A 19,370-nucleotide genomic window follows, 5' to 3' on the forward strand; every position below is an offset into this window, starting at 1 on the left:
GACCCAGGGCTGGGAGGACCAGTGAGGCTGATCTCCAGGGAAGAGAGGGGTGCCCACCACCTGCCAACCCAGAGCAGTGTGGGCTGAAGGGGCAGCCTGTGTCACAGCGCCCAGGCCTGGACGCTGGGGCCAATGCTGCCGCTGGAGGGTGGTCACGAGGCTGCGGACGGTCCCATCTGTGGTTAATGACACGGCTGTGTCTCTCTCACTGGCACACGGCTGGGGCTTCCCAGGTGGCTGGCACTGCTGTTCCTGGTGACAGCTCGGCAGCTGCACTTGTTCTCGCCCCAAGCTTCACATGCACTCATCTTAAGAAATAAATGCCTGGTACTGGCATCATGGTGGCTGATTTCAGTCAGTCACTCAACAAACACATGCTGGGATTCTATCAGGAACCATGGACCTGCTGGCAGAGGTCAGTAGGGTCTTTTTGCTTTTTACTTGCTAAACTTTTTATTTGGTGGTGCATTAAGCCCTTGACTATAATGTGCATTAAAAATATGCTATCTCAAAAGCTAAAGAAAAGAAAAATGAAAGGGAGAGGGAAGGACGGAGGGAATATCATTATAATTCTAGAATTCTGGGGCTGGCGCTGTGGTGCAGCGGGTTAATGCCCTGCCCTGAAGAGCTGGCATCCCATACGGGCGCTGGTTCGAGACCCGGCTGCTCCACTTCCAATCCAGCTCTCTGCTATGGCCTGGGAAAGCAGTAGAAGATGGTCCAAGTCCTTGGGCCCCTCACCCATGTGGGAGACCCGGAAGAAGGTCCTGGCTCCTGGCTCCTGATCGGTGCAGCTCTGGCCGTTGTGGCCATTTGGGGAGTGAACCATCAGATGGAAGACCTCTCTCTCTCTCTGCCTCTCCTCTCTCTGTGTAACTCTGACTTTCAAATAGAAAATAAATAAATCTTTAAACAATTGTAGAATTCTATCTATGAACTATACTGAATCTGTTAAAAACTAGAAATAAAAAAACTAAAAATAAAAATAAAGTTAACAAACTGAAAAAGGGTTTATTATTTGAAAGACAGAGAGACAGAGAGAGGGAGAGATCTTCCATCTGCTGGTTCACTCCCCCATTGGCTGCAACAGCTAAGTCTGGGCCAAGCCAAAGCCAGAAAACTGGAACTTTATCTGGCCATCCCATATTGGTGGCAGAGGCCCAAGCACTTGGACCATCTTCTGCTGGCTTCCCAGGTGCATTAGCAGGGGGCTGGATTGGAAGTATAATAGCTGGGACTCGAACCAGCGCTCCAGTAAATGGCCCAGCCTACTGTACCACAGCACCGGCCCGTGGGTGGAACAGGACTTGCCAGGCTCCAAGGTGTGCCGGGGTGGGTATCTCACACCATGAGGAATGATGAGCTCTGCCCATCTAGAGAACCATATGGAACACGTGTGGGATGCATCACCGGGGAAGTGGGGGAGGTGAGGCTGGGAGGCAGCGTGGCTCCCAGCTAGGGGTCTCCCAAGGACAGCAGGGGTCACAAAGGCATGTGGGCAGTGACGTGGTTCAGAACGGCATGTTCAGTGACAGCTGCACACAGATGAGATCTGGGCGAGGGGAACTGGACAGCAGCACGCAGGCTAAATGCTTTGATCTCGATCTTTGATTTCCATCTTGGAACACAGCCCCAGGGACCCACACAGCAATCAGAAAGCGCCGTCCACATGCCAGCTACTGCTGGTCATCACCCAGCTGACCACCTCGCTCTCCAAGCTTGTCTCTGCAGCTCGGCATGGCCGTGCCGCCAACTCTGCAGACGCGAGTGCTCTGAGCAGCTCCTGGAGGGGCTTGCTGTGTCCAAGCTGAGGTGCTCCCCTTCCCTAGAGGGCTGGGGCCGGGCGTGTGCATGTAGTGGGGGGGGGGGGCATCCCAGGGCGGGTGTATCCTGGGAGGCAGGGAAAGCCACCACCAGGCAGAACAGCCCGGGAGTCCAGGCTCAGAACACCAGGGCATCCACTGGGGCATCTCCAGGTTCGGGCAGCTCACTTCTCCAAGCTGAACCTGTCTCTGCTGTCTCCCCGGACACACCCCTAGCAGCCTGGTGTGTGTGTGTATGGTGTGTGTGTGTGTGTGTAGTGAGGTGGGGAGGGGTAGCTGCCTGGCACCACCCACCAGTGCCTGCGGCCCCAGAGGGCTTTTGAATGCAGGGGAAATGAGCTCCTCTGAGCTCCTCTGGGCCCTGGTGCCTGCATCGAACCCAAACTGGGTTCACACAAAATCCAGGAGAGCCTTGGCCAGGAAGAGAAATTAGAGAAAGGCACTGCGTTGTGAGGGAGGCAGGGGCAGGATTTGGGGGATGGGGGTCCTGCCGGCTTCCCCACCACTGGCAGCTCAGAAACGGGCTCCCACACACAGGGCTGAGCGCCCCTACTCAGATCCACTCCCTCCCGGGCACAGTCCTTGTACCGTCGGCTCCTGAGGAGCCCCACGGAGCCTCTGGCTGAGCCGTCTGCTCTTGATAAAAGTGAGTGAGAAAACATCCTCCAAGCAGCAAAGACACCAGCACCAGGAGAGACCTTGCTGTGCACACAGGGCCCTGGGGACCTGCCCAAGGTCAGGGTCTTCGTGCTCCACAGTGAGGCTGCAGGACAGCAGCCCCCACACTGCACTGTTCCAGCTGCGGCAGGAGCCAGACTGGCTGCATCTTTCTTACTCCTTTCCGTGGCCAGGGGACCTGGGAGAGCAGGTGCTCAGGGAACGAGTGCATTTACCCCACTGTTAATGTTTGGATTTATCTTCCCTGTAGAGAGCCATGGATATGGAGTGAGAATAGCTGGATCTGAATCCTAGCTCTGACACTTCCTGGCTGTGTGACTTTGGTCACGTCATTCAACCTCTCTGTGCCTATATGGGTGGGATGAGATAAGGGCGAAGGGAATTCAGGGTGGGCACACAAAGCGCTTAGAGTGGCACCTGGAACACAGCGAGCTCTTTCTAAGGGTGCGTGACTGTAGCTTCTGCTCAGTTCCAGCAGGCAACTTGCTTCTGTGCCCGAAGTCTGTGGTTCCTCCCTTCTGCTGGGAAAGTCTGAGCCCACAGAAGCCGTGACGCCAGGTGTCCGTGGGTGGGGAGGGATGAGGCCAGCTGAGAAGCTGCCGGCAGGGGAGCAGGAACCCATCGGGGAGGAGGGGAGGAGGGGGGGGCCTGCGGTTCCCAAGCCTTGCTAGCGGAGCCCCAGTGCCCGGCCCTCCGAGGGCACGGCTGCGGGGAACATGTGGGCAGGAATGGGAGGAGCTCCAGGGATGCCCCTGGCTGGGACTGGGTGCAGGGGGGGTGGGGTGCGTGCAGGCATCCCACTGGACACCTGCCATGTGACTCGTGCCCTGGATCAGGCAGGACCTGGGCACTGACCATGGACATGGAAGCCCAAGGCTGGGGTCTTGTTATTTAACAAAGGGCAGTGCTGCTGCAGACCTGGGCCTTGTGAGCCGGGAGCGAGCACTGGGGCCGGTCTGTCACCATGGGTGCAGGGGCCACGTCACGCCACCCACATTTCCAGCCTGGTATGGCCCCACAGCCCTCCACCTCCCGGGAATCCTGCTGGCTCAAGAGCGCCATATGGGATTTTGAGAAATGAACGAATATAAATAAAAACCCCAAACCCAAATCATTCAATCCTGCAGCCTGCCCCCACCCCCATAGCTGATGGGCCCTCTGCCCTCCCAGGTGCTCCGACCACAAACCCACAGTCATTCTTGACCACCCTGTCCTTGCTATCAGTGAGTCAAGGTACTCTAGCTTCAAAATATGTCATCAAGTGGGGCCGGTGCTGTGGCTCAGCAGGCTAAGCCTCTGTCTGCAGTGCCGACACCCCATATGGGTGCCGGTTCAAGTCTTGGCTGCTCCACTGACGATCCACCTCCCTGCTAATGCACCTGGGAAGGCAGTGGAAGATGGCTCAAGTGCTTGGACTCCTGCCCCTGCATGGGAGAGACGGAAGAAGCTCCTGGCTCCTGGCTTTGGATCAGCCTGCCTCTGGCCATTGCGGCCACTGGGGGAGTGGCGAATCAGCGGATGGAAGATCTCTCTGTCTCTCCCTCTCTCTATAACTCAGCCTCTCAAATAAATAAATACATCTTTTTTTTTTTTTTTTTTTTTTTGGACAGGCAGAGTGGACAGCGAGAGAGAGAGACAGAGAGAAAGGTCTTCCTTTTTGCCGTTGGTTCACCCTCCAATGGCTGCTGTGGCCGGCGCATCTCGCTGATCCGAAGCCAGGAGCCTCTCCTGGTCTCCCATGCGGGTGCAGGGCCCAAGGACTTGGGCCATCCTCCACTGCCTTCCCGGGCCATAGCAGAGAGCTGGCCTGGAAGAGGGGCAACCGGGATAGAATCCGGCGCCCCAACCGGGACTAGAACCCGGTGTGCCGGTGCCACAAGGCGGAGGATTAGCCTGTTAAGCCACGGCTCCGGCCAATAAATACATCTTAAAAACATATGCTGTCAGTAGCTTCCTGTTCCTCTGCTCTCACAACCCGCTCTCAGCCTCCACTGCCTCACGTGTGGGTTCAGGCACAGCCTCCTTGTGGTCTCCCAGGTTTGGCCCCTGATCCTGTTGCCTGACCTCAGCTGGTGAGAACAGCAGGTGCTCCAACATACCTCCACTCAAAGCCCTTTGCTGCCTCTCAACTTCCCTTCCTTGGCCTTCAAGACCCCCAAGCGTGGCTTCAACCGCTGAGCTTGCTGGCTGTTTTGTAATGTGCCAGGTGTGCTCCCACCAGAGGCCTGGACTCCGCAGGCCACGCCCCCTCTGGCCCCACCCCCAGCTGCCTGGCTCCTGCTCACCCATTCCCTACTCAGCAAGGCCTCCCCTTCAGACTACAGCTCAGGTCCAGCCCTAGCCATTAGGGCATTGGGGAGGAATCCAACAGACAGGAGCGCCCCATCTCTGTCCCTCTGCCTCTCAAACCAAAAGATGGAGGTAGACATTGCCCAAACGGGACAGAATCCACGCTCCGCGTCTGACACAGCCGCACACCTGTGCGTGCTGACCCACCTGGTACCTGGACGGTGGCTCTGGACAAGGGTGGGAGGAGGGCGTGGGCGCGTACCTGCTTGACGGCCAGGTTGACCAGTTCGTAGCGGTGCGAGCGGCGCAGGGGGAGGCAGAAGCTGTAGAGCGCGTGCAGGGCGGCGCAGAAGAAGCTGAGCAGCCCGATCTGCTTGCGGTGCTGCAGCCAGTGGTCCAGCCAGTCGGGGAAGCGGCTGTACTTGGTGCCCCGCTGGAGCTGCAGGGCTGCCGCCAGCACGCCGGGCAGGTACACCAGCGACAGCAGCACGTAGGCCACGCATGGCAGTGTGGTGTTGACCACGGACACGGGCAGCTTGTAGAACCTGTTCTTGCCCTCTTGCACGTAGGGATGCAGCACGTCTCGGACGAAGTTGTAGGCATAGAAGCAGACGAAGAGCCCCAGGGCCAGGAGGGTGGGCACCTTCCAGCCCGGGAGGAGGCGCAGGGGCAGGGCCTCCACCTCCCGGGCTGTTGCCAGGGAGCCCATGTCCATTGGCATGAAGCCCATGGCATGCGCCATCTCTGAGACCACACGCTTGGCTTCCGGCTGGTCACCACAGACAGGCACCTGGGAGGAGGTGAGATGGGGGGCGTCAGATGAGGGCAGGGTTCGGAGGGCACCTGATCCAAAGTCCTCACTGAGCAACTGAAGGAATCGAGGCCCAAAAGGGGCAGAGACTTTTCCAAGTGAGCTGGGGTCTTGGCTCACCCCGCTGTGGTCTTCCAGGCTCTGGCCCAGTGCTCTCAGCAAAGCCCACTACTCAAGGAGAGAAGCCATTAACAGGGTCTCTCGCTCAGTTCACCAACCTCAGCAAAATGCCCATCAAGGCAGCCACCCAGGGACCCTGGCAACGAAACACATGCCCTGGGAGTTGCTTAGCAACAGGGTTCTGTGTGTGGCTCAGCATGTGCTGCTGTGGCTGTAGCTCCATCCCTCAGTGCAGAAATATCCCCTCCCATGACGTCCCTCGGTGTTACAGGGCCATCGGCCAACACACAAGGTCTTCCCAAGGCATCCTGGGAAAGCCACTGCTCCCCATGCACCCCCCATGCAGGCACACTGGGGTCCCCACAATCTCCCAGTACTCCACGGGCCTTGCTGGCACTGCTAGGGTCCGCCTGGTCTCCCAACACTGAACACCTACTGTGTGCCAGGCTTTACCCACAGGATGCCTCAGCCTTGCCACAAGCCTGCAGGTAGGTACAATTGCACCCATTTTTCAGATGAGGAAACTGAGGTCTGGGAGCTTTGTTTCTTACCTCTGCAGGTTGTTCGCTCAGCCTGGAAAGAGCCTGACACGAGGAGGCTCCACCTCAAAGCCTTCTCCAGCCAGCCCACCTGCCTGCTCCAGTGCCTCCAGGCCCTGCACTCAACACCTGCCCACTGCTCCTGGCCGGACACACATGAGTCCCATGACACAGCCTGCATCTAAGGCCTTGCAGCGAGGAGCTGCTGGGCACCTCTGCACTCTCCCACTCTCCCCCAGCCGGGCACCAGGGACAAACTTTACTGGGGCAATTTCTTACACACAAGCCAAGTCTGGCATTCTTCCTCCAGGGAAATGCAAGTGGCCTTTTGGAATGAAAACCCATATAGAAGACATACGGAGTTCCTGGGTCCTGGCTTTGGCCTGGCCCAGCCCTGGTTGTTACAGCTACTGGGGAGTGAATCAGTGGATGGAAGATCTCTCTCTCTCTCTCTTTCCTTCTCCGTCTGCCTTTCAAATAAATAGATATTAAGAAAAAAAGAAAAACAAAAAATAACCACTTTCAGGGCTGGTGCTGTAGCGTAGCGGGTAAAGCTGTTGCCTGCAGTGCCAGCATCCCATATGGGTGCCAGTTCAAGTCTCAGCTATTCCACTTCTGATCCAACTCCCTGAGAAAGCAGTAGAAGATGGCCCAAGTGCTTGGGCCCCTGCACCCACATGGGAGACATGGAAGAAGCTCTTGGCTCCTTGGCTTCAAATTAGTGCAGCTCTGGCTGTTGTGGCCATCTGGGGAGTGAACCAGTAGATGGAAGACCTCTCCCTCTCTCTCTCTCTCTCTGCCTCTCCTCTCTCTGTGTAACTCTGACTTTCAAATAAATAAATCAATCTTTTAAAAAAAAGATAACCACTTTCTGAGTCCAATTCCAATCCCAGACAGTAAGAAGCCATCAATGTTTTCCTTCTTGTCCCCTGGGAAACCCAGCTGCCACAGCTGAAAGAACATCGGTTTCAGAGCCACAGGAACTGGGTTCAAGTCCCAGTGCACCAGCTGTGGGATTCTGAGAAGGTCAGATCATGAACAGGTCTGAGCCTCAGTTTTCTGCTCTGTAAAATGGAACTGTGCAGTGATGGAGACGTGGAGATGCTACTGTAGAAAGCAAGGCGTACTGATGGTCCTCAACGAAAATGTGCCATTTATATTTTTTATTAGGACATCTGCTATTGCCCCAGAACCTACCTGCCTGTTTCCATCCCTTGGGCCAGACTGTAGGGTCCAGGCAGAGATGACGTTGAAGGCCTTGACCACGGTGCAGGTGGGGAAGAGGGAGGCCAGGTACTCAGCGTTGGACTCGCGGTGCCGAAGGTGCTCCCGCTCTGTGGGGTTGCTCACGTCCACCAAGATCTTGCCGGTCAGCTGGTCATTAAGACCACACAGCGAGGAGTAGTGTTCCCGGTACACAGCCACGAAGATGACCTCCGGGGAGCTCACAGCCTCCTCCTGAAAAGTCACCTGCACCGCACTGGGGAACAGCCCGGCTGACCGCTTGGGGTTGCGGCTTCCTACAACCACGCTGAAGCCGGAGCACACCAGGCGTGTGGCCAGCGAGCGGGCAAAGTCCCCACTGCCCAGGATGCCCACTCTGGGGGCCTCGCTGGGGGCCTCAGCAAGGCTGCCATCGCTGTCCACCAGGCAGCGGCTGATCAGCGGCTTGTCCATCTCTCCTGGCATTGCAGCAGCTGCAAGAGAAGGTGGGCACCTGGTCAGTGAAGGGTTCCTGGGCCGGCCCTCCTGCTCCCTCCTTCCTTCTGCCCAGGCAATGGCACAGTGGTCAAAGGTTCACCTAGCAGGTGCTCACTGAGAGCTACCCTGTGCCAGTACCAGAGGGATGAGCCAAGGGCACAGACTCAGGAAGAGGAGGGGAAAGGACCCTGGGTCCCTCACCCCATCCCTCCTGCTGAACAAATCTCCTGGGGACAGATTGGCAGGAGTGAGGGTTCTGGAGAAGAAGGGTATGGAATGCCGCGCCCAGTGCTAGGCAGTGCCACACTTCTTTCTAAAAGCAGGGGACATTAGCCAGGAGTGACCAAGCACTCTGACCTGCCCATCACTGGGTGTTGTCTGGATGACAGGAAAAAGAAACATGTGCTGTGTTTCCTGTGCTGGCTTTCACCTTGCATTCTGGACCACGACCTCTCGCTGTGTCTCAGATGCAGGATGAGCAGCCTGAGCCTGTATCTGACACTGGACCCCCTGCTGTCACGTAGTGCTCACGTTCGCTGAATGACTGCATGCACTACTGAGTGAACACGGCAACCCCACTCTCCAGGGGTGGGACTGGGGAGAGAGGGCCGTGAAGGGGGCCCCAAGACAGGCTGGTGCCCCTGGGGATCACCTTGGCAGAGCCTGAGATGTGCGTGGACGTGGAGGAAACCCTGGACCTGGGCACACTCGGACGGGAAAGATCGCATTTGCATCGCCACCAACTTCTAGCCGAAATGTGCAGCTCCAGGCAAGCAGGCAGGCAAACAACAACCCACGGGAGCATCCACAGTGCCTGCGAGCGCGTCACCAGCACTACGTCACATGACCAGAATCAGAGCATCATTTAATCATAAGGAGTCTCCGAATACTTTTAAAACTCAGCACTAATGTGAAACCACGGTAGGCACTGTCCATGTCCATGTCCCTGGGTTTTGTTAATTAATGTGCTAATATAGAAGCACGCATACTACTTCCATGCATCTTTTTTTTTTTTTTAAGATGTATTTATTTGGAAGGCAGGGTGACAGAGACAGAGGGAGAGGCAGAGAGAGAAAGAGATGTACCTACTGGTTCACTTCCCCTAATGTCTGCAAGAGCAGGGGCTGGGCCAGGACAGCTCTGCCCAGATAGGGAGGGAGAGGAGGCACTCTGAGGCCTCCACAGGGGCTTTCCCACATTTGCTAGCAAGCTGGACCATCCTGAGCAGGTTCTGCCCAAGACAGTCCTCCATCTGTGCTCTCTCCCATCTCCCCGTCACTTCACGCTGAACATGGGGGAGGGACTCGGATCCTAGCTCTCCACCAACGACAGGACACAGGGCCACTGGGGATGGACAGAGCCCAAGAATGGCACACGTGTGGCCAGGGCTCTTGTCCAGGGGGCAGCTGCCACTCCCAAGGGGAAGCCAAGGGGGCCTTCACGATGCCTGGAGAAGTCCAAAGGGTTGACTGCCTCAAAACCAAAGGGAAAACAACCAAAATGAAGGCCGAGAGGTCCTGACTATGAGCCCCGTCCACGCTGGGCCCCAGACTCAGTGTCCCAGGTGGGAAGGGACTGTTGGGGGTTGGCCCTGAGGTCGCCGTGTAGAACTTGACTCCGGCTGGGCTTCCTTTGGGGCAGTGGGAAGCCATGTGCAGGGACTGAGGAATTGGGGCTGACCCGCAGCCCTGCCCCTAACCAACCCTGGGACACTGGAGCCACCCACTGAGCCCCTAACCACGTGGCTCAGGGATCCCCTCCCCCAAAGGCAACCACCTCACGGCCAACCCTCGCCAGCCAGGTGCCTTTATGCAGGTTGCTTAGCTTCTCTGCTCCACAGCGCCCTCATCTTTAACCTGCAGACACTAACTGTCCCTCCATGAGGGGCACTGGCAGAGCAGAAGGGACAGCGTGCGCCAGAGCCCGGAGTCAGCTTGCCAGGCAGGTGCGCACATGTGGGAGCCTGTGTGTGCACACTGTCCTCCAAGTCGCTGTGTCCGAGGGCCAGCAGCCCAGGCGGTGCTAGTCCTGCGCAGCCCCCACTGCCTGTCCCTGTGGCCTGAGGGTGAGGGCGTGTCCAACCCTGCCGGAGCCGGTGGCAGGCCCTGCCTCCCTGGGGCTTCTATCTATAGAATGGGTGAGGGGCAGGGAAGGATCAGATGGCAGCCACACATGCAGTCCTGCGCGCCTCCCAGCAACTGCGGACAAAAGGGCATGCAGCTGGGGTGTGCCCGAGCTCATCGTCCCCTCCCACTGCCCAGCGGGGCCAAAACCAAGGCCGCGTTTGTGGCTGGGAGCCACACCTGGCCGCGAGGCTGGCCGGCCTGCCCTGTGCGCGGTCACGACGCGGACTATTTCATGGGCTGCGCACACCCCGCCAGATGCGGAGGGGTCAGACAGCAGGCACGCGGACAAGCTGGGCCAGCTCCGAAGCCCAGGGTCCCCCCCCCCGCCCCCGCCCCCGAAACCCAGGGTCCCACTAAGCAGTGTCAGCTTCCCTTCTTTAGAGGTCTCTGCCTCCTCCTCCCTCCCTGCCAGGGCTTCCTCAAAGCTGTCAGTCTGTCTGTCTGCCTCCACGGCCCCAGGCCCTGCTAATTTGCTGCAGGTAAGAAACTAGGGAGCACACCCTCAAGAAGGTGTGAAAGGGGATGTGTAGCTGGCAAGTCTGATAAGGGGCTTATTTCTATGTTATATAAAGAGCTCTTGCCACTCAATATTAAAAAGACAACCTACATGAAAATGGGCAAAAGATTTGCATAGACAATCCTCCAAAGAAGATACACAGATGGTCAATATATCAACCTCACCCGCCCTCGGGGAAACGAGGTACCAAGTCACATCCACTAGAATGGCCATAATAAGAGTGATGACTATAATAAAAAGACACAGCCAGTGTCGTGGTGCAGAGGGTTAAGCCACAGCTTGTGATGCTGACGGGCCATCCCCTAGCATAGGCCAGTTCAAGTCCTGGGAGCTCCACTTCCTGTCCATCTCCCTGCTTAATGCACTCAGAGAAAGCAGCAAGAGATGGCCCAAGTCCTTGGGCCCCTGCACCCATGTGGGAGACCTGGAAGAAGCTCCTGGTTCCTGGCTTCAGCCTGGCCCAGCCCCAGCCCCAGGTGCTATAGCCGTTTGGGGAGTGAACCAACGGATGGAAGTGCTCTCTCTCTCTCCTTCTCTTTATGCAACTTTATCTTCAAAAAAAAAAAAAATAAAATAAACAAATCTTAAAACAACAACAACATGGTGATAGTTGCACAACTCTGAGTATACCAAAACCCACTAATGTGCACTTTACATGGGTGAATTGTATGGTGTCTCTCACAGGTCCTGGAGGTCCAGCTGCTGTTTTTAAAAGCTGTTATAAAAAGAAATGGAAACACCACAGCCTGTTATTAGTGTGTGTGTAAACTAAGAGCAAGCAGGTTTGGGGCGAGGGCTGAAGAACATTCCATGAACTTTACACGTGGATTCTGCGCCACAAGTTGGTCCTACAGCTTCTGCACCTGTTGCCTCGCTGGCTTCTACAAGCTCAGGGCTTCTAAGCCAGGTGACCTCCAGAGAGGTGAGGATTTGGTCATCAGTACTACTGGCACCTGCTGTTGTGCATGAGACGATAGCTTTGGGTGAGTGGTCCCCTTGGCCACAGAGGGCGCCTGCGGCGTTGGCTCACACAGCTACCCCTCTGAACTACACCACGCAAGCAGACAGCTGTGAGAGGCCTCACTGGTGCTGAGCACAGACTGGGTGCTGTGGCCTGAGGCCACAGGCCTGCCCACCGTCAGCTCCTGCCCCGTGCAACACCCAGAGGTCATTCTATCAGTGTAGCGGGCAGCCAGCACACGCTGCACGCAGGCAAGGTGGCAGATAAGGCCAGATGCATCCCCTCCGGCTTCCAGGCTTCTCCTGCCCCTAATTAGGCAGAGGATCAGATTAATCCTGGCTCTGGGCCAGGCTGTTGCCCTCAGTGTAGCCTTCAGAACACGGATCGATGCACGAGCCAGGGCCTTCGGTAAACTCCTCGGTCAGCCAGCAAGGGCACAGCTTGGAGGCAGCTGGACTCCCACCCTGGCCTGAGCGCTGGCTGGCCAGGCCGCCTGGGCCAGGCACTGTACCTCTCTGAGTCGGTTCCTCGCCTGCGCAGGCGGGTGACATCACCGACTTTCAGGAGGCGTGGAAGGCATTCTGGGAGATAAGTAAAGTGCCTCCTCTCTCCAGGCCTCTTAAATTCACTCATTTTTCATTTTGTTCCTTCCTTTCGAAGATTTTTTTTCTCCCTCTAAAACCCTTTTGTCTGCGTGAAACAGAAATAGATGCGCCTAAATCAATAGCGTGTTCTCTGCCGACTGAAAAACCTTACTTAGAAATGTTCTAAAACTCGGGCTCTGAGATAATGGGCTGTGGCCACGCGGCCCCCAAGGTGGCCTGGGGGGAAGGAGACGCTGCTGTGTGGCACCCGGGGAGTGGGCACGAGAGGCAGGGGCAGGGCACCGAGGGACTCCTGCATTCCCGTGCATGGACAGCAGTCTCTATACCCCCATGTCTCCTTCCCAGGCCCCACCTCCTCATGGGAGCGCAGCGCTGGGCACCCATCAGACAGAACAGGAGCTGCGTTGGTGTGGCCTGGAGGGCTGGAAAGCCTGCTGCTCGGCTCCAAGCCTGGAATTTCTTCCTGACGCTGCTGGTCTCAGGGCCACAGCTTGTAAACCACAATAACAGGTGCTCAATAAAGAATGACACTTGCGGTGAGGGGATGAACAAGCCACCTGCATGCAGGAGCCGGCCCAGGTCCCACTTTTCTGCCCAGGGCCTTAGAGTCAGCCCAGCTTCCCGCCTGCCTCCTCCGAGAGGCCCTCCCTGAATACACCCACCCCTGGCATTGTCTCTCTCTCTCTCTCTCTCTGCTTTGGGCCTTCAGGGTCAGGTGCACTCGTGTGCCTGATTCCTGCACAGCCCTCGGTGGCCCAGAGCGGGGTCTTCCTAATAAGAAGGCAGTGAGAGTCACAGTACCTCTGACACATACAACTTTGGGCTGGGGGACTAGAGCAGTGCTGGGGGGCGACATGAAGATCCCTCCCACACCCTCTCACCCCCACTGGGAGGACTGTTTCCAGGGGATCGAGTCTCCTGGCTGACTCAGTTTCCCGATGGCGGACTCCGCTCCCAACTCTTTTCCTACCGTTATTTGATAACCTGCCCCTTTGGAATAGCTCATCACCACCCACCGGCCGAATGGTAGTCAGAGCTGGCTGAGAAGGGGGAGGGGGGTGGGGAGAGGGACCCAGAGATCAGCACCAAGGCCAGGGGCTCAATGCAGGGGCTGCGGATGCTCCAACTCCAGGGGCCCCACAGCTCACATCCCCAGGGGGAGCCACATTCATTGTGATCCACCTAGAGGGCAACCTCTGAAATCATGCAGTGCACAGGCCACTCAATTTTACTCAACCGTCAGTGCTGCCAAGTCTGTTCCAAAAGGTCCCCTCCTCGTGTCATTCCCTGAGACCCCTCCCAAGCACCCAGCACGAAGCAGGGTGCTGGGGCCATGCGAGTGGCCAGCAGACAGCTTCGGGTCAGCTAAGCAGTGTGGGGAGGAGCGAAGTGCGGCACGAGGGGCGTGGCCGGTGGCTGCAGGAGTGGGAGTGGACCGGCTTAGCTCAGCTCTGCCCATGGAGGCCAGGGGCACAAGGGCAGCCAGCTCCTTAAGGGCCGGGCTGCTCAATCCTGCCGGGCTGGAGGCCATCAGGCAGCGGCAGCAGCTGCTTCTGCAGCCTCAGCGTCTGGGGTTGGGCGTTTTCTTGCTTTCCAGGGAGACGCAGAGCTGCAACGCCTGGGACTGGTGGGTCTCGCGGGCTTGTGGCTGCCCCCACTCCTCCCCTCACCATGGTGCAGGGTTTGCAGAATCAGGGCTGGGTCTCAGCCTTGCTCCCAGGGGAGAAGCAGCCAAGACTCACAGAGGCGGCTCCAGGGATTCTGCCAAAGAGCTCGACTTGCCTCCCGTCTGCGGATGCTTGGGCTCACTTCCCCCTGGTTTGCCCAGGCTTTTCCAGGAAGCTCCTGGGGGGCCCTGGCCTGACCCTTGGCAGTCTCTTGCTGTGGTCTCCAGGGGACTCTGAAGTCCGCTCCCACTCTCCCTGTGTGGGGAGGGGCGCACAGCCTCTTCCCAGCCACCCACCACGGGCCACCTGTGACTCTTCCAAGAGCGCGACGCTGGCTCACTTGCCTGTCACCCCACCAGAGAGGGACCACTTAGACCCATTCCTGTGTCCCCACCACCCAGCCTGGGGCCTGGCACCTGGCAGGTGTTCAGTTTGCTTTTGTGGCTTGAATGATGGGATTGCCAGATCCTATGCCTGAGGACAAGCAATGCTCCAGCTGGGGCGCCCTTACATCCAGGGGCGGCGAAGTAATAACATCACGAGTGCCTAGCCCTACAGCTGCCCGGCGATGCTGGTGGTCCTGGCCAAGCGTTTTGCTATTTGACAAAACTTAACACAGACAGCCTGGGCCTGGATGAGTTTAAACCCTGCAGAAAGATATAAAAACACAAACAGGAGCTCTGGTCAAAGTAGAAAACCAAGCACCAGATGAGCAGCACGTCGGGGTGCAGCCTGCCATGGGGGCTCCAGGGCTGTGGGCATCTGAGCCAGGGCGCAGCAGGCCTTCTGGGGGGTCCGCCCAGTCTCCTTGGGGTGACTGGCAGATGTGCGGTCTCCTCCCGGGCAGATCTCCCTCCTGCCTGGTCTACCGCCTTGTCCCCGGCCACTCCCTACCCAGATCTTGGGCTTTTGTTTTTTTCCTGCTCAGGTCACAGATTTAATCCTTTTGCCTGGAAAGTCCCTTCTCTCCAAGTGTCAAGGTCCAACAGGAAGGCTCAGCTCCTCTGGAAGGCAGAGTTCATGGGCAATCCTCCCATTCCTTGGCTCCTCTGCGGCATAGGAAACAGGATGGAGCCAGCCCACGGCGGTGGATGGCCAGGGCTTAGCCCCACCCCCACCCCCACCCCCAGAACCCCCACAAATGCTAACCCTACAGCTTACACCCTCTGGGAAGAACGACATGGCCTCCCTGACATGCCTCAGTCAGGGACGATGAATCACAGTTTCCATAAAGTCTTTGCTACTTCATGGAGCTGAACTACATGTCCCACAAAGTGGAAAACACATTGTATATCCCTGTGCTGCTCCACACTCCGGCTCAGCAACCCAGGGCGCTGCAGAGCCTCAGCTGTCTCACCCTTGGGACTCTGCTTGCTTCCTGGCACTATCAGAGAGCACTGGACCGCCTATCCCCAGCCCAGGAGAAGATCAAAATCCAAAATCCCAAGTACGCTTCCCATTGCATGTGCAAGGTGAAGTCAGTGAATCCATTGGAAATCGGGGACAGCCTGCAGGGAGGGAAAAGGGGCGGGGCTCTCCCGTGCTCACAGCCCCGCAGCCCGACCACCCCATGTAGAAATCTCGAACACAGGGGCGGCTGAGCAGATGTCACTCAGCACCCAGCAGAGGCCTGGCCCCGGCGCATAAATGCAGAGAAGTCGCCACGCACGAGGCTGGCGCACCAGCAGCGTGACCTGCGGACGGCTGTCATTACTCCCACTTGGCAGGTGAGCAGACTGAGGGCCAGGCAGCTGGAGCAACCTCCTCTAAGCCACAGAGCTTGGGCCTACTGTGCCTCAACCCCATCCTGTCCCCGCATTCCCGCAGCCGCTGGAGGGGTGAGGGCGTGCAGTGGCCATGGGCATGAGTAACAGGCGGTCACCCGGTCAGCACCAGACTCAGGCATCTGCTCACTTCCTCTCTATGTTCCCTCTACTCTTGGGGCCGCGTGAACTCACATCCTCCAGTCTCCCATTCCCAGGCTGTTTCTGCAAAACTGTGGTGTCTTCCAGCCCAGATACCCTACACTGGCAGCTCAGTCCCCAGGCCTTGCTCCTCCTGGGTCCTCTCAGGGTTAGGGGTCTGGGAGGCTCCACCTGGCCCTGGATCCCTCTCCCTCCCCAACACCTGGGCTTCTACAGCTGACTTGAGGGGATAGATGACAGAGGGTTTGAAAGCCGGTGACAGTCATGCATCCCAAGAGGTGCATCTGTGTTTCCTCAGGCCATGATGGACTCAAACATTTTACAGTTACTTTTCTGCTGACACCACCTGGAATCGTTATTTAGACATGATTTTTAAAAATCGTTATATTTGTAAAGGGAAGGCCAAGAAGTTGCTGCAAAAGAGAAGGCGGCCCAGGTGCACACGTGTGCGCACACGCACGGCCATGCAAGCTGGGTCTCAGGGAAGACAGAAGTTTATCACCACACCACTTTGCAAACTAAAAGTGAATGAATAATTTATAGAGCTCTTTACAAACACTGAGATTTTCAAATCATTCTAGAAAAATCCGGTTCAATTACTTGCAGCAGCAGTTCCGTGATAAACCCATGCAGAAATGATTACCAATAAGTAAAATTTATAATCCCCCATGGACCTGCAGTCTACAGAAATGCATTGCGAACATTAACATCTTTGAAAAAAAACCAAACACACCAGAATGCAGAAGGCTAGTGGCTCTCACTAACCAAAGGCACCGGCTGTGATAAATCCTCAAACTCCTTTCTTTGCAAAGGCTCCTAATAGCCAAGACTCTCTTTCTTCCAAAAGGGGCCAGGGACATGGAAAGATGACACGATTTCTGGCTTTCTTTTAGCAAGAGCCTCATGAGACGACGTCCTGGCTACCCCTTTCTAGGCAGACAAGTTCTCTGGGAGGTGTTGAGTTCTTCCCCCCTCCCTGGAGACACAAGGCACAGCCTGGAAGGCCAGTGGGTGGCGGCAGTCCGACACTCCCCACGCCCCCCTGGAACCTGGACCCAGGCACTTACCAACGACAGGCAGCTGCGCCATCAGGCCGACACGAGGGGCTCCAACCTGGTCCAGCCTGACTTGGGTTCTGACCTGAGGTTTCCCAGGTGTGTGCAGAGCCGGGCTCCACCACACACCCCCCACCCCCCGCCAAGCAGCCTGCGCTCCAGCTCCCGGCCACAGGGACGGGACCGGGAGTGGTGACTGATGCTTGGTCAGAGAGAGCACTGAGAGAGAGAGATGGGCTCTGCCCTGAGACTTCCTGTTTGGGGAGGAAACCTCACTGGTGCTAATTAGTGGCTCAGACTCGAATCCCTCTGCCACAGGAACTGAGGGGGACGGACAGCAGTGCCCGGGATGCATCGAGCGAGTCAATGTCATCCCTCACAGGCAGACACACCCCGCCACACACAGACACAGGATGGGGGAAGAAGGGGGTGGAGACAGAGAGAGAGAGAGAGGTGTTGATTCCTCAGGATACAAAACCCAACATAATGCTGCAGAAAGTGGTAATCTGTCAATTCGTGCAGGAGCGAGGCATTGCATGCACCATGGTTTGTTGCTGCTGGCCTTAGCGAGGATTCTGCCAGTTTGGGGGCCGAGCAGGGCTTCACTGTCCCCTGTACTTGCTATGCAGTGCTCATGGTGAGGAGGAAGACAGGCAGGCAGACAGGAAGAGCCACAAACACAAGACTACACCACCACAAGGGCAGGGCGTGGATGGCACCAGCCTTCCAGTCCACCCTGCAGGCCAAAAGGCTTGGAAGGCTTGCAGGCTCTTGGGTCAGGGAAATCACGCCAGGGCCAGTCTTAGGGACCAGCACTTGTGCACTGCATTGCTCCCGTCTGCGGGAAAAGCAGTGGTCTGGGAACAGGGTAGCTCTGAGCAGTCCCAGGCACCGGCTGGCTGGCCGCGTCCCACCAGGCTGTGGGCAGTCTCACTCTGCTAGGACCAACAACCCCAGCAGGGGCCACGTGGCTCTCTGACGGCTGTGGCCCCTAGGGTCTATCTCTCCTACTCAAGCGACACCTCCTGTGGGCAGGTGCGGGTCCTCAACTCTCCCTAGAGCCCAGCACGGGCGGCCAGGATGCAGAGCCCGCCTTCCCCAGCCCCTGCCCCTCCCCACCTGGCCAATGCCATGCTTCTACCTTAGGTCCCGGCCCATCCAAATGCCCTTCCTGGAGGATGCAGCCCAAGCTCCCGGTGCTTAGGGCACCTCCCCCGCCCCCAACCACCTCTCCCTGTGTGTTGCTGGTGCAAGTCCTTAGACAGACCGGGTGTGAATTCAGTACCAGCAGTGGGACAGTGAGCAGGCTGCTTTCCCGCTCCGCTCGGATGTGTGAACCTCCCTCAAGCCCCATGTTAACTAGGAATCGTCCTTGTTTGCACCTGTCCTGCTCTGCTGAGGGCCACTCCCCACACGGGGCCCCCAAACCTCACTCCCTCTGCTGCTGTGGCTGCTCCACTGTCACTTGGCACTGTCAGCTATGGGCAGGGCCCTGGACGCCCTCCCACCGTGCTCTGCTCACCGGGAGGCCCTGGACACTGATTGGGCTAGTGGGGCTCACGCAGGGTGGACCACCACTGGTAAACACCTGGACCCACTGGAGTCATCTGGAAGCTTACGAGGCAGCTTGCTAGCACCCCTGATTCAGCAGGTGGCAGGGCGGGGAGGCACTCGGTACTCTGTGTTCCTGTAAGTGCCCCTGGGTGGGCTCCAGACCCCTTGGGAGAAGCTCCCAGTGGGGGAAACCACGCTTCCTTAGGAAAGCAAACCCGCCAGTCCCATGGACAGAAGCTCTCGAGCTCCCCACAGGTCCCGGCGGGCTCCCGGTGGACGGTGGCACCTGCTCCCGAGGCGGGTCTCACCTGGAGCTCCCCTAATCCTGGGAAGCCCCTTTCCCTTCTGCATTCCACGCATAGCCACAGCAGATATGGGCACACGGGAGGACAAAAGGCAGCGCGCGGGAACTCACAGCAGATGGGTGTTGCAAGGTCCCCCAACTCCAGCCTTCTGACCCAGGAACACCATCAGCACAGGTCTTTCCCAGATGGAAGCCCACCCACCCCCGGCCCCCTCCCCCATCATAATCCCTGGCCGCCAGGCCCAGCGCGGGCTCACCCCTTCCCTCCCAGAGGCAGCTACCTCCTCATTCTGGCCAATCTGGAGCCGCTCCCAAGGGCCAGCCACAGAAAGCCTTGGTCTCACCACCCACAGCTGCCCTGGGCCTTGCTCACACTCAGGCTGGGGCTGATTTGCTGGGTGACTCCCCCCACCCCCTTTCCCACTCTGTCCAGTGTGCTGCTGACCATGTGCAGACTTGGCTGGTCACCCAGAGGGCCCATGCATGATGACATCAAGCCCACGTGGCCTGGCAGCCACTCCCCAAACTTTGTGTGAGCGCGGTTAATGGGAAGGGCTACGCCTCCTATCCTACGGCCCCGGCATGCCAGCTGCGGGAGCCCTGCTCGCTGCAGGTGAACCGAGAGGCTCCACCCACCACATGAAGCTTAGTAGGCCTACCCCCCAATGTCCAATTATGCCCAGGATCAGTTTTAT

General features: G+C 57.7%; 1 protein-coding gene across 2 annotated transcripts in view; it reads right to left on the reverse strand.

Annotated features, from left to right (window-relative positions):
- Window positions 1–19,370, reverse strand: part of STEAP3 (STEAP3 metalloreductase) — a 41,659-nt gene that overhangs the window by 13,569 nt on the left and 8,720 nt on the right. For both annotated transcript variants that reach the window (XM_062184962.1, XM_062185004.1), the window contains exons 2-3: window positions 7,458–7,957; window positions 5,053–5,580 (exon numbers count right to left, since the gene is read on the reverse strand). In XM_062184962.1, coding sequence (XP_062040946.1) covers window positions 5,053–5,580; window positions 7,458–7,957 — 1,028 coding nt within the window. The remainder of the gene's footprint in view (window positions 1–5,052; window positions 5,581–7,457; window positions 7,958–19,370) is intronic.

This window comes from Lepus europaeus, chromosome 1 (assembly GCF_033115175.1).
Source record: "Lepus europaeus isolate LE1 chromosome 1, mLepTim1.pri, whole genome shotgun sequence".
Classification (NCBI taxonomy): Eukaryota; Metazoa; Chordata; class Mammalia; order Lagomorpha; family Leporidae; genus Lepus; species Lepus europaeus.